This window comes from Ipomoea triloba, chromosome 1, assembly GCF_003576645.1.
Source record: "Ipomoea triloba cultivar NCNSP0323 chromosome 1, ASM357664v1".
NCBI classification, from domain to species: Eukaryota; Viridiplantae; Streptophyta; class Magnoliopsida; order Solanales; family Convolvulaceae; genus Ipomoea; species Ipomoea triloba.
Window position 1 is genome coordinate 877,438 of NC_044916.1, and position 12,142 is coordinate 889,579.

The window sequence follows — 12,142 nt, forward strand, 5'->3', positions numbered from 1 at the left end:
CCCGACGGGCTAGCCCAAAAAAAACCCGAAACCGACAGGGCTATAGCCCGAACGGGTTAGCTCGATAAAAATTAGTCCGATGAGTCCGAAACCGATTAGCCCGATAGGGCTAGCCCGATAGCCCGAACAATTAAAAAAATATTTTTTATTATAAAAGTGATGTGAAACATAACATACTTGGAATTTATAGGTGAGTTCATCTTTAGTATTTTTTTTTTTATCACTAGGTACATTTTTAAATAAAATTTTAATAAATATATAAATATAAATATATATTACATATAATTAATAAATAAATAACTAAATAAATATATAAATATATAAATATATATATATATATATATATATATATTTATTTATTTATTAATTATATATAATATATAGGGAAAATTGCATCGTTGGTCCCTGAGCTTTAACCAAGTTCCGACTCAGTCCCTGAGTTATGGCCGTATCCGAGTTTAGTCCCTCAGTTATGAACAAAGTGGCGCATTTGGTCCCTGGCCGTTAAAACTAACAGAAAAATTAAAAAATAATTAAAATTTGAGGGGTAAAATATGAAATTCACATTTTATTCTTCTTCTTATATCATAATTACTTTTATAACATTATTTTTCACTTCTTAGCCTCTTATTTTCAATATTTTTCAATTCTAAAAGCATTTCAATAACTTTAGTATGACTTGTTAGGAGTCTGGCTATCGTATAACAAACTTAAGACCTAGTACAAACAAAGAAACACTTGATCATTGTTTTTAAGCATCTGAAAACAGTATCCTAATAATTTTTGGTTTCCTCTACTAAGCAACAAAGGTATCAAACTAGAACTTCTGAGATACAAAATAATTTCAAATTTCTCAGGTTGCTTTTATGAGAATTTCACCAAAAGAATAACTTGAGATTTTTATTATGTAAAAAATATTTTGTATGCAATAGTTTAGTCAATTGTCGTTTTTTGAAGTTACAAAAGTTTTTAAAATTTTCATAATTGATTCTTAGGTTCCTCTTTCATTACTCTGGTTTTAAGAAAACAGAATTTTGTATCTCAAAAGTTCTAGTTTGATTACCTTTGTTGCTTAGTAAAGAAAATCGAAAATTATTAGGATAGTGTTTTCAGATGCATAAACACAATGATCAAGTGTTTCTTTGTTTGTACTAGGTTTTAAGTTTGTTATACGAGAGTCAGGCTCCTAACAAGTCATACTAAAATTATTGAAATGCTTTCAGAATTGAAAAATATTGAAAATAAGAGGCTAAGAAGTGAAAAATAATGTTATAAAAGTGATTATGATATAAGAAGAAGAATAAAATGTGAATTTCATATTTTACCCCTCAAATTTTAATTATTTTTTAATTTTTCCGTTAGTTTTAACGGCCAGGGACCAAATGCGCCACTTTGTTCATTACTGAGGGACTAAACTCGGATACGGCCATAACTCAGGGACTGATCGGAACTTGGTTAAAGCTCAGGGACCAAAGATGCAATTTTTCCTAATATATATTTATATTTATATATTTATTAAAATTTTATTTAAAGATGTACTAGCGATAAAAAAAAATACTAAAGATGAATTCACTTATAAATAAATTTGTTATGTTGGTATTTAATATTTAGATATTAGATTTTGGATTTGAGTTATGTGATGTTTCATGCATAGTTATTACGACGCCCCGTTAAGTCGCGACGCCCCTTGACCGTCTTGTCGCCTAGGAAATGTTAAAATTTGGGGGTCTTAAACCGAACCGAATTAAATTCGAACCGTTGCAATTGCATTTGTTTAATTTTAATGTGCTAAATGCTCATCCGGTTGACCCGTTCTAACGAATCCGGATCCTGTTGACGACTTGACCCGTTTTATCAAATGTAAGTATTCATTTTCGATTTTAGTTCAAATAGTCTAACCCGCCCGATAAGCCCGACAACCCGAAGGTTAGGGTTAGGGCTAACCCGAATCCGAGATTAAAATAATAATTAACCGACAACCCGAATCCGATAAGCCCGACAACTCGATAGGGCTAGCTCGAAACCGATAAGGTTGGCCCGATTGACATCCCTACCCCTGCCTATGATTTATTTATTTTTTTTAAAGGACTTGGTACATTGTTGGGAGGCAATAGCCTCCGCGAGATACCCCTCCCTTAAAATTAAAAAAAAAAAAAAAAAAAAAGACTTGGTACATTGCATTGTTTTTAGCTTGTTTCCTCGACCTGGTACATTGTTTCCTCGACCAAGTTTCAAGTGTATTTTCTTAGCTTGCTTTTAGCAAGCTCCCCACTCCAAACAAATTGCATAGCATGTGGAAACCCAAGACATTTGGTCAATGTGAATGGAACACTACCTACCTACTCGTATAGACTATAGCCACTACCTGCCTATTGCCTACTTGAATTTAATATAATATTTGTAGCTATCTTAATCATTATTTGGCTGACATTAATAATTAGCAATAATTTACATTAAGGGGTTTAAATTGTATAAAATTTCGATAGGATCAAAGATACATGGTGAATTTAAATTTTTTTTAATTAAAAAAAAAAAAGAAAAAGAAAAAAAGAAGAAGAAGAGAGAGACATGGTGCATTATTTGTAGAGTTAATTTATGTTAAATAGACCCCATTAAAATTGACCAGTATTGTTCATAAAATAAGGAGTACATGTAGTATTAGTAACATTCACATTACTGTACAAAACAAAGATTTCCCCGAGCAAAATGACCTTCAGGAGTCTTTCAGAGATTCATCCAGCATGATACAAAATACACAAGTGAGATCTGTTGTTTCTATTAACATATACTTTTACAAATTAGGTTAGCAGGTATCTCTCACCTTCCAGGCCAGTCAGTGCCCATATGTGACTGAATGTCGACCTGTGCATTTAGATTTTAGAATATCATCAAGCTAGACGAGTTGTCGAGTACATATGGTAAAAAATCTCGATCCAATGCAGTAACTTAATAAGGCTTTGGAACTGAGAGGAAATGCTGCATTTCTCTCCGAACATTACTAACCTCGTCATCAAAGCTTGTAGAAATATCAAAATCTGACCCAGAGGCATTGGCAAATTCATCAAGGGTTTCCTGGGGATCAAAGAGCTCAGTAACCTATAGAGCTTTGGAGATTAATTTTTTTTTTTGAACTCCAAAATCTTTGAAGGAAAAGTAATTATGACAATAACCTCTTCATCAGGGTTAATTGATGAATTTCCTAACCCGATGGGTGACCCATCAGTATAATTTTCAGCAGCTTCCCTAAAGTCCTACAGCGAAAAAAAGTGATTGATTAATGATAAAATACTACCGGTTATACATCCTTAAATGGGTACAGTCCTTATCTTCCAATTTTCGAGATTTCAGTACTCGGGTTTGGTTCAGCGAGCAAACCCATTAGTTAGGGTTTTTATTTGGTTTTTGCAATGTGATTAGGAAAGAGAAAATGAAAGAGTGAAGGAAAAAAAAATAAAAATAAACGAATGAAAAGGTCTCAAAAGCGCCTACTCGGCGTGCCTAAGGTCAAGACGCTGTAAAAACCAAGAAAAAACCCCTAATGGGGTTGCTTAGCTCAATTACACCCCTATTCCAACACCACAAAAACTACTATATTTATTTATTATTTGTTTGACTTTCAGATGCCAATATTGCAAAGTATCTTTTCAATCAAAATCATACGGAGTATTAATTAAGCAAATTCTTAAGAAAGTGCATGTCACATATACTATTTAATGGCAATAAGAAAAACTACCTGGTCAGCAGGTCCAATAAAAGGATTTTCATTCCCCATTAACATGGGCTTCATTTCCTCGGGACTTCCCTATTCAACAAAATTAGAGGAAAGTCACATCTTATTGAACATTTACTATACAACCAGTCAACAGTGATCAGATTACTATAACACTGTTACACTGTGAATACCAGGTCAATACCTCTCCATCTGGATTTTGATTGGAATTCTCTGATTCAATGGTGCAGAGCTTGATGTCAGGATTTCCCTACATTGCAAATGAAGACAATGAGTTTACTATGCTTATTCAACACAGATTTTTTCATCAATGCCAGAAAAAGATGTTGAAATCCAGTAGAAGCTAATCTCCTAGCAAAAAGAGGGAGGGAGATGAAGCAAACTATCTTGTTTAAATATGACAAGCAGACATGTTGTGTGTACATAACTACATATATTGACAAAGTGGATTTATTAAATTAAAAAAGAAAAAAAAGAATAGGATTGACAACAAGAGTACTTACTGGATCACTTTTGCTGAAAGCTATATTCTTCCCTCCTTTGGAAATATCTCTTAAAATACCCTTAAATCATAAAAAATGAGTTAAGGATGGTTCTGAAGAAAAGAAAGGAGATAAATTTGGCAAACCATTCCTACCTTGTTAGCCCACACAAGTCCACAAGCATTGCAGAGAGTTCTTGGGCCAGCTGGTCCCCGCCGCATTGCAGGTGTGCCATTTTCACTCACACCACAGTGTTGACAGCTGCGCAATCTGTCAACAAAACTGGAAGGTACATATCATGACAAAGAACATAATGGAAAATGGCACAAAGCATTGAACTTGGCAGATAAAAAGGTTTGAAATGTGCCAAGATGCGAAACTCATAAATTTCTAACAGCTATTCCAGTTTACCAACAAAAATGTAGATGCAAGCAAAAACTGCACATTCCTACAAGTACATGGCAAGAAACCAAAAATAAATAAATAAATAAATGTTGTGTAAGCTGCAGCAAGTAATGCTTGAGCTCCATACTCACACTGGTTCGGAACCAGGCATGCCATCACGTGATTCAAAAATATCAACAGATGTCTTGTCGCTCTCCTTCATAGAGGCAAATTGCCCATTTTTACGATGCATTCTGCACTCAATACAATCAAAACAGGAATGAGAAATTAGTTTCCAAAATGATTATAAGATTAGCTTGGAAGTTAGTGTCCAATAAATTCCTCCCAAAAACTGAATACACCTAACCTCCAAAATTGTCATTAATGTACCCTAACCAAGAAGGCAAGAAAATCCAACTTCAAGATACCTCTTAATGAGTTAATCTATCCACCAAAAATCAAGGATGTTGAATATGCATTAAAGTGGTGACCATTTTTTTCAAACAAGCTTTCAAGTCCTCAAATGTGTAACCCAATCCAAAAGAGTCCATGTTAACTAGTGCAGACCATTCATTGACAGTACAAAATCTTACACGCGAACCAGTATGCAGGATCAAGAACAAAAAGTGCCACCAAATCAATCTTACCTCTGAGCAACCTCTTTCCGACAAGTATAACGAATTTTTTTCTCAAAGCATCTCTCTTTCCTCTTCTCGCGAAACCTCATAAGAGAGGCAATTCTCCGTGGAACATTCGGAAATGTAGAGGCACAAACTGCTAGTGGAGAAGCATCCTCCAAAACCTACATCTCAATGCAAAAGAACAATGTGACCAATGATAAACAAATCTTCATTTCATTCTTATATCCTGATGGAGATAAAGCACCAAATAAGCTCCAAGTACCTTGTTACATTGTTGTGATTGAAATTCCGTACTAGGAACATCTTCCGGTGTTTCAATCCCTCCCAAAAGCAAAAGCACAGCTTGCAACTATTACGTTTAAAAAAAAAAACAATAATAATAAATACATCAAGCATTATTCCTGAATTATTATCCAACCACCATTTTAGGTTGCAATTTATGATAGAAACCCAAATCACAACAAAATCTATACAAGTAATAGCTGCTGAACTACAATACTTGAACCGCATACTGTAAATATTTAAACTGTATATATTTAGCTGCTGAACTACAACACATACATAACAGTTGGACCTTATCTGGAGTAACGGCAGGAAAAACATAGATTTGGCCTTCGAAGGAAACTGTGAGCTCACTAGGCCTAATAGGAAAGCTCGAAATCACCCCGCCGCCATCTACAGAGCAGGCTGGTGGTGGCGCCGCTGAGTTTACTTGAACCAACTCGGCACCTCCTCTCATGTCCTCACAGCCTCCGCCGCTGACGTCGTCGGCTCCGAACCTTCCACTCACATCATCCGCTCCAACCGGCACGTTCGCGAACTCCCGGCGGCACGGCACGTCGTACGACCTCGGTTGGAGTGACGTCAGGTTTCCGGCCTCCATCGCCGCCGGCATTCCACACTCAATCCAAGCTCTAATCACTACAACAGGCGCGAGAGGAGAGATTGGAACGCCGACTCCAAATTCAGTTGGAATCCGTAGAGGGAAAATTTGTTGAGATTTGATAATACTTTTTTTTTTTTGTGATTAATTTGAAATTTGGGTTTAATTTTTATTATTTTTTTGGGATGTTAATTGTTTAGCTGAAAATGGATAAACAAAGAGAGAAAAGGAACTTCCTGGGAGAGGATCGAATATGGAAATAAAAAGGTGGAGACGATATCAGAGCCGTTGAGTTTCCCAGGTCACGTGAGGTGGAGTGCAAAGGCCGATGGGTCACGTGAGGATCCGCGGTGGCCTGCCGGTGGGTGGCGCTATTACCAGAATACCAGGCTTTATACTCATTCTAGAAGTTTACAAAAAATAATAGAGTAATAAATATATATTCTTTGTTCTCAAAAGTTTTTTTTTTTTTTTTGAGAAAGGTAACTTATTAGATCAAATCAGAGGAAAGAACAAATCAGAGGAAAGAACATTACAAAGGAAGATGGGAGGGTTAACAAACCACTCCGAACAATCAGACATAGAAACAGACTGCCTGGCAAGTATATGAGCCGTCTGATTCGCAGACCATTTAGTAAAAGATAAACTAATATGAGTAAACATACTCATCAAGTTTTTAATTTCCGCTAACAGTACATGAAAGGAAGAATCACCTAAAGTAGAGTTGAGTCCCTGCACCACCTGTAAAGAATCTGTTTCAATGATAATATTGTCAAAGTCATGGCTTTTCACCCAGCTTAGTGATTCTCTTATGGCGACAGCCTCGGCTTCTCTAGAATTATAGGCGCCACTCCATTGTGATCCTCTTGCAGCAACAAAGTGACCTTGATCATTCCTAAGAACACATCCAAAGCCCATTTTCGAGTGCGGTTTGTCAATAGCCGCATCAACATTCAACTTCAATAATCCCAATTGAGGTTTAGACCATTTAGGCTCTTCAGCTACTGCTAATTCATCTCCAAACTGCCCAGCTTTGTTGGCCTCCAACCAATCATTAAGATAATTTTGAGCACTTTGGACTGTGAAACGGGCAGCATTGAGGGATTGGTTGTTCCATAAAATACTGTTCCGCAAATCCCAAATTTTCCAACAGACAATATACAGAGTGCAAGCCTGAGTGTTGGAGAGGGAGGTTGACATAGTGCTCATCCAATCTTGGAAGTTGGTATAAGATCCTGCCTGACATTGGAGTCGTAGATAGCTCCAACAGGCTTTAGCGTAATCGCACTCTACAAACAGATGAAGGACTGATTCCTTACCACTCAAGCACAGTTGGCATTTATCATCACAATTAACCCGCTTAGCTCTCAGNGAAACTGTGAGCTCACTAGGCCTAATAGGAAAGCTCGAAATCACCCCGCCGCCATCTACAGAGCAGGCTGGTGGTGGCGCCGCTGAGTTTACTTGAACCAACTCGGCACCTCCTCTCATGTCCTCACAGCCTCCGCCGCTGACGTCGTCGGCTCCGAACCTTCCACTCACATCATCCGCTCCAACCGGCACGTTCGCGAACTCCCGGCGGCACGGCACGTCGTACGACCTCGGTTGGAGTGACGTCAGGTTTCCGGCCTCCATCGCCGCCGGCATTCCACACTCAATCCAAGCTCTAATCACTACAACAGGCGCGAGAGGAGAGATTGGAACGCCGACTCCAAATTCAGTTGGAATCCGTAGAGGGAAAATTTGTTGAGATTTGATAATACTTTTTTTTTTTTGTGATTAATTTGAAATTTGGGTTTAATTTTTATTATTTTTTTGGGATGTTAATTGTTTAGCTGAAAATGGATAAACAAAGAGAGAAAAGGAACTTCCTGGGAGAGGATCGAATATGGAAATAAAAAGGTGGAGACGATATCAGAGCCGTTGAGTTTCCCAGGTCACGTGAGGTGGAGTGCAAAGGCCGATGGGTCACGTGAGGATCCGCGGTGGCCTGCCGGTGGGTGGCGCTATTACCAGAATACCAGGCTTTATACTCATTCTAGAAGTTTACAAAAAATAATAGAGTAATAAATATATATTCTTTGTTCTCAAAAGTTTTTTTTTTTTTTTTGAGAAAGGTAACTTATTAGATCAAATCAGAGGAAAGAACAAATCAGAGGAAAGAACATTACAAAGGAAGATGGGAGGGTTAACAAACCACTCCGAACAATCAGACATAGAAACAGACTGCCTGGCAAGTATATGAGCCGTCTGATTCGCAGACCATTTAGTAAAAGATAAACTAATATGAGTAAACATACTCATCAAGTTTTTAATTTCCGCTAACAGTACATGAAAGGAAGAATCACCTAAAGTAGAGTTGAGTCCCTGCACCACCTGTAAAGAATCTGTTTCAATGATAATATTGTCAAAGTCATGGCTTTTCACCCAGCTTAGTGATTCTCTTATGGCGACAGCCTCGGCTTCTCTAGAATTATAGGCGCCACTCCATTGTGATCCTCTTGCAGCAACAAAGTGACCTTGATCATTCCTAAGAACACATCCAAAGCCCATTTTCGAGTGCGGTTTGTCAATAGCCGCATCAACATTCAACTTCAATAATCCCAATTGAGGTTTAGACCATTTAGGCTCTTCAGCTACTGCTAATTCATCTCCAAACTGCCCAGCTTTGTTGGCCTCCAACCAATCATTAAGATAATTTTGAGCACTTTGGACTGTGAAACGGGCAGCATTGAGGGATTGGTTGTTCCATAAAATACTGTTCCGCAAATCCCAAATTTTCCAACAGACAATATACAGAGTGCAAGCCTGAGTGTTGGAGAGGGAGGTTGACATAGTGCTCATCCAATCTTGGAAGTTGGTATAAGATCCTGCCTGACATTGGAGTCGTAGATAGCTCCAACAGGCTTTAGCGTAATCGCACTCTACAAACAGATGAAGGACTGATTCCTTACCACTCAAGCACAGTTGGCATTTATCATCACAATTAACCCGCTTAGCTCAGCACAGTTGGCATTTATCATCACAATTAACCCGCTTAGCTCTCAGAGAGTCTTTAGTTGGAAGAGTCATAGTGCATGCTTGCCAAAGGAAAGTTTTTACCTTATGGGGCATAGTGCATGCTTGCCAAAGGAAAGTTTTTACCTTATGGGGTATTTTGCATTGCCAAAATCTGCTCCAGTTCTTGCTCTCACTTTCCGGCATCACGCCATGAATCGCTTTGTAACAGCTTTTCACAGAAAATTTCCCATCTACGTCAGGTCCCCAAATAATCTTATCTTGCACCTGTTGTCTAGGGATAGGGATTTTCAATATAAGCTCTGTATCTCTCTGGTTAAAAATAGATTTAATGGCCTCTGCATCCCAGTTACACTCTGTTGGATCAATAAGATCAGCCACTGTTGCGAGTTCCATAAATGGAAATGGGTCACTTTGGGATTAGATAAGTCTGGGAGCCAGTTGTCGGACCAAATTCTAACTTGATTACCATTCCCAACCCTCCATCTTGACTGCTCACGGATTATGTCCTGGGTTGCAAGCAAACTGCTCCAGATATAAGAGGGGTTGGCTCCAGCTTTTGCTTCCAGAAAAGAGACATTCGGATAGTACCTTGCCTTATAGATTTGAGACGCAAGTGAGTCAGGTTTTTGTATAAGGTTCCAGGCCTGTTTGCATAAGAGGGCCAGATTGAAGTCATAGAGGCTGCGAAATCCAATACCTCCCCACTTCTTTGGCTTGCACAGGTGGTTCCAAGATTTCCAATTGATGCCCCCGTTGTTTCGTCCTCCACCCTTCCACCAATAAGAGTTCATGATAACTTCAATTTCCTTGGTTAGGGTCTTTGGCAGTAAGAACACTCCCATGGCATATGTGGGAAGTGCTTGAAGAACAGTCTTCAATAATATCTCACGCCCTGCTCTAGATAGGAACCTGTGATTCCACCCTTGTATACGGTTGACAATTTTCCTCTTTATAAAGCTTAGGATCTCCTTCTTGTTTTTCCCCACGATCATAGGAAGACCCAAATAGTTTCCAGAACTGGTACTTCCTTGAACCCCCAGAATCTCACTCAATTTCCTTCTATCCTCTTCACCCACATTTTTGCTGAAAACAATGGCAGATTTGTTTAGATTTATAGACTGACCTGAAGCCTTCTCATAATCCTGTAATAGTTGTTTGAGATTTGAAGCCTCCATAGGATTAGCCCTCAGGAAAATATAGCTGTCATCTGCAAAAAGAAGATGGTTAACAGTAGGTGCATTCCTAGAAACTGATAAACCATGGATCTTGTTTTTGTTCTCATAATCCTTTAGCATTGCACTCAAGCCTTCTGCAACAATGATAAAGAGATAGGGTGAAATAGGATCTCCTTGCCTAATACCTCTACTTGGTTTAATGGGACCAATTTCATCAGTTCTGTTCAGCACAAAATACTCAACAGAGGTAACACACTCCATTACAAGGGAAACCCACCTTTCTCCAAAGCCCAGTTTAAGCATAATGCTGCGCAGCATAAGCCACTCTAGCCTATCATAGGCTTTGCTCATATCAAGCTTTAAGGCTGCATATCCAATCTTACCTTGAGTTTTCCTTTTCAAGTAGTGTTGTAATTCGTAGGCTATCATAATGTTATCAGTAATTAATCTGCCCGGCACAAATGCGCTTTGGTTGTCCGAAATGATACCATTCAAGAGAGGCTTAAGTCTATTGGCAATGGCCTTTGCAAGGATTTTGTAAGCAACTGTACAGAGTGCTATAGGTCTGAGATCTGCCATAGTTTCGGGAATTTGTTTTTTCGGGATCAGAACAATTTGAGTAGTGTTCAAACCTTTTGGGAGTTTACCAGTCTTTAAGAACTCATTGCAGAAATGCACTATGCTCTCCCCCAAAATATCCCAATAAGATTGAAAAAATCCTGGGTTAAAACCATCAAAGCCGGGACTCTTATCCGGATGCATCCCAAACAAAGCTTTCTTAATTTCACTGCTAGAAAATTTCATTAGCAACCTGTGGTTCTGAGTACTGGTAATCTTGGGGTTAATGCAACTAATAACAGGATTAAGATCACCCGTAGCACTAGAAAATATGTTAATGAAATAGTCCCTTACCAAGGCATTCCGTTTAGGTCCCTGAGTAATCCAGTTGCCTGCGTCGTCCTTTAACCTCTGGATTGTATTGTTCCTCTTTCTCTGTTTGACGGCATTATGAAAGAATTTGGTGTTGTTGTCGCCGCCCTTGTACCAGAACATTTTTGCCCTCTGTTTCCAAAACTGATTCTGTTTGTTGAGAAGATTAATAAATAACCTCTGAGCTTGAGAGAATTCCAGAATTCCTTGGCTATCACTTCTTGTTCTAAGGAAACTCATCTGCCTTTTGAGAGAATTAATTTGGGGTTGTCAATTTTTGTTAAAATTCTTACCCCATTTCCAAACAGCATGACTACAGACCTTAAAACGAGAGCAGAGATTTAGACCTTCTAAAATATTCCAACTTTGGTAAACTATGTCTCTACACTGGGCTTCCTTTAACTAACAATTCTCAAATTTGAACTTTCTATTAGTCCTGATCTGTGTTGCTGGGGACGGCCAAACAGCTAAGGGAAGATGATCACTAACGGGAGCTTCAAAGGACTCTGCTCTAGCATACCCAAATCGATCAAGCCACCCTACATTAACCAGGATACGATCCAGTTTCTCCCTAACCCAATTGGTAGTACCTCGGACTTTTTCCCATGTAAACTGATAGCCTTTGAAGGTAAGATCAAACAGTCCACTAAAGTTTACTGCTTCCTGAAACCCTTGAATCAACCGGTTGGGATGAGGAGCACCGCCCAATTTTTCACCGTGAGAGAGGAGATCATTGAAATCTCCCATTAAAATCCAAGGGAGAGAGTTGTTGAGAGACAGCTGTTTGAGAAGATCCCAGGATTCTGCACGTCGATGTCTTTCTGGGCAACCGTAGAAGCCGGTGTAACGCCATAGAGAAGAAGATGATACAGAGTTGATAGTGGCATCAATGAAGT

At 38.6% G+C, this 12,142-nt stretch overlaps 2 protein-coding genes across 3 annotated transcripts; both read right to left on the reverse strand.

Moving 5' to 3' along the window:
* Positions 1-2,576: 2,576 nt before the first annotated feature.
* On the reverse strand, positions 2,577-6,156 carry LOC116024638 (GATA transcription factor 28-like). 2 transcript variants are annotated; one of them, XM_031265592.1, is made up of 12 exons: positions 5,812-6,156; positions 5,500-5,586; positions 5,244-5,398; positions 4,749-4,850; positions 4,368-4,482; positions 4,234-4,293; positions 3,915-3,980; positions 3,734-3,802; positions 3,171-3,251; positions 3,004-3,072; positions 2,822-2,862; positions 2,577-2,721 (listed from the first exon to the last, which is right to left on the reverse strand). In XM_031265592.1, the coding sequence occupies exons 1-12, from the start codon at positions 6,130-6,132 to the stop codon at positions 2,613-2,615; spliced, it is 1,275 nt and encodes a 424-aa protein (XP_031121452.1). In that variant the 5' UTR covers positions 6,133-6,156; the 3' UTR covers positions 2,577-2,612. The 2 variants fall into 2 exon arrangements, with proteins under 2 accessions (XP_031121452.1, XP_031121444.1); XM_031265584.1 differs by having other exon boundaries at positions 4,368-4,494.
* Positions 6,157-6,389: 233 nt separating this feature from the next.
* Positions 6,390-7,767, reverse strand: LOC116029641. The gene is made up of 2 exons (XM_031271689.1): positions 6,834-7,767; positions 6,390-6,523 (listed from the first exon to the last, which is right to left on the reverse strand). Exons 1-2 carry the CDS (start codon positions 7,765-7,767, stop codon positions 6,519-6,521), a joined length of 939 nt encoding a protein of 312 aa, XP_031127549.1. The 3' UTR covers positions 6,390-6,518.
* Between the last annotated feature and the right edge of the window lie 4,375 nt (positions 7,768-12,142).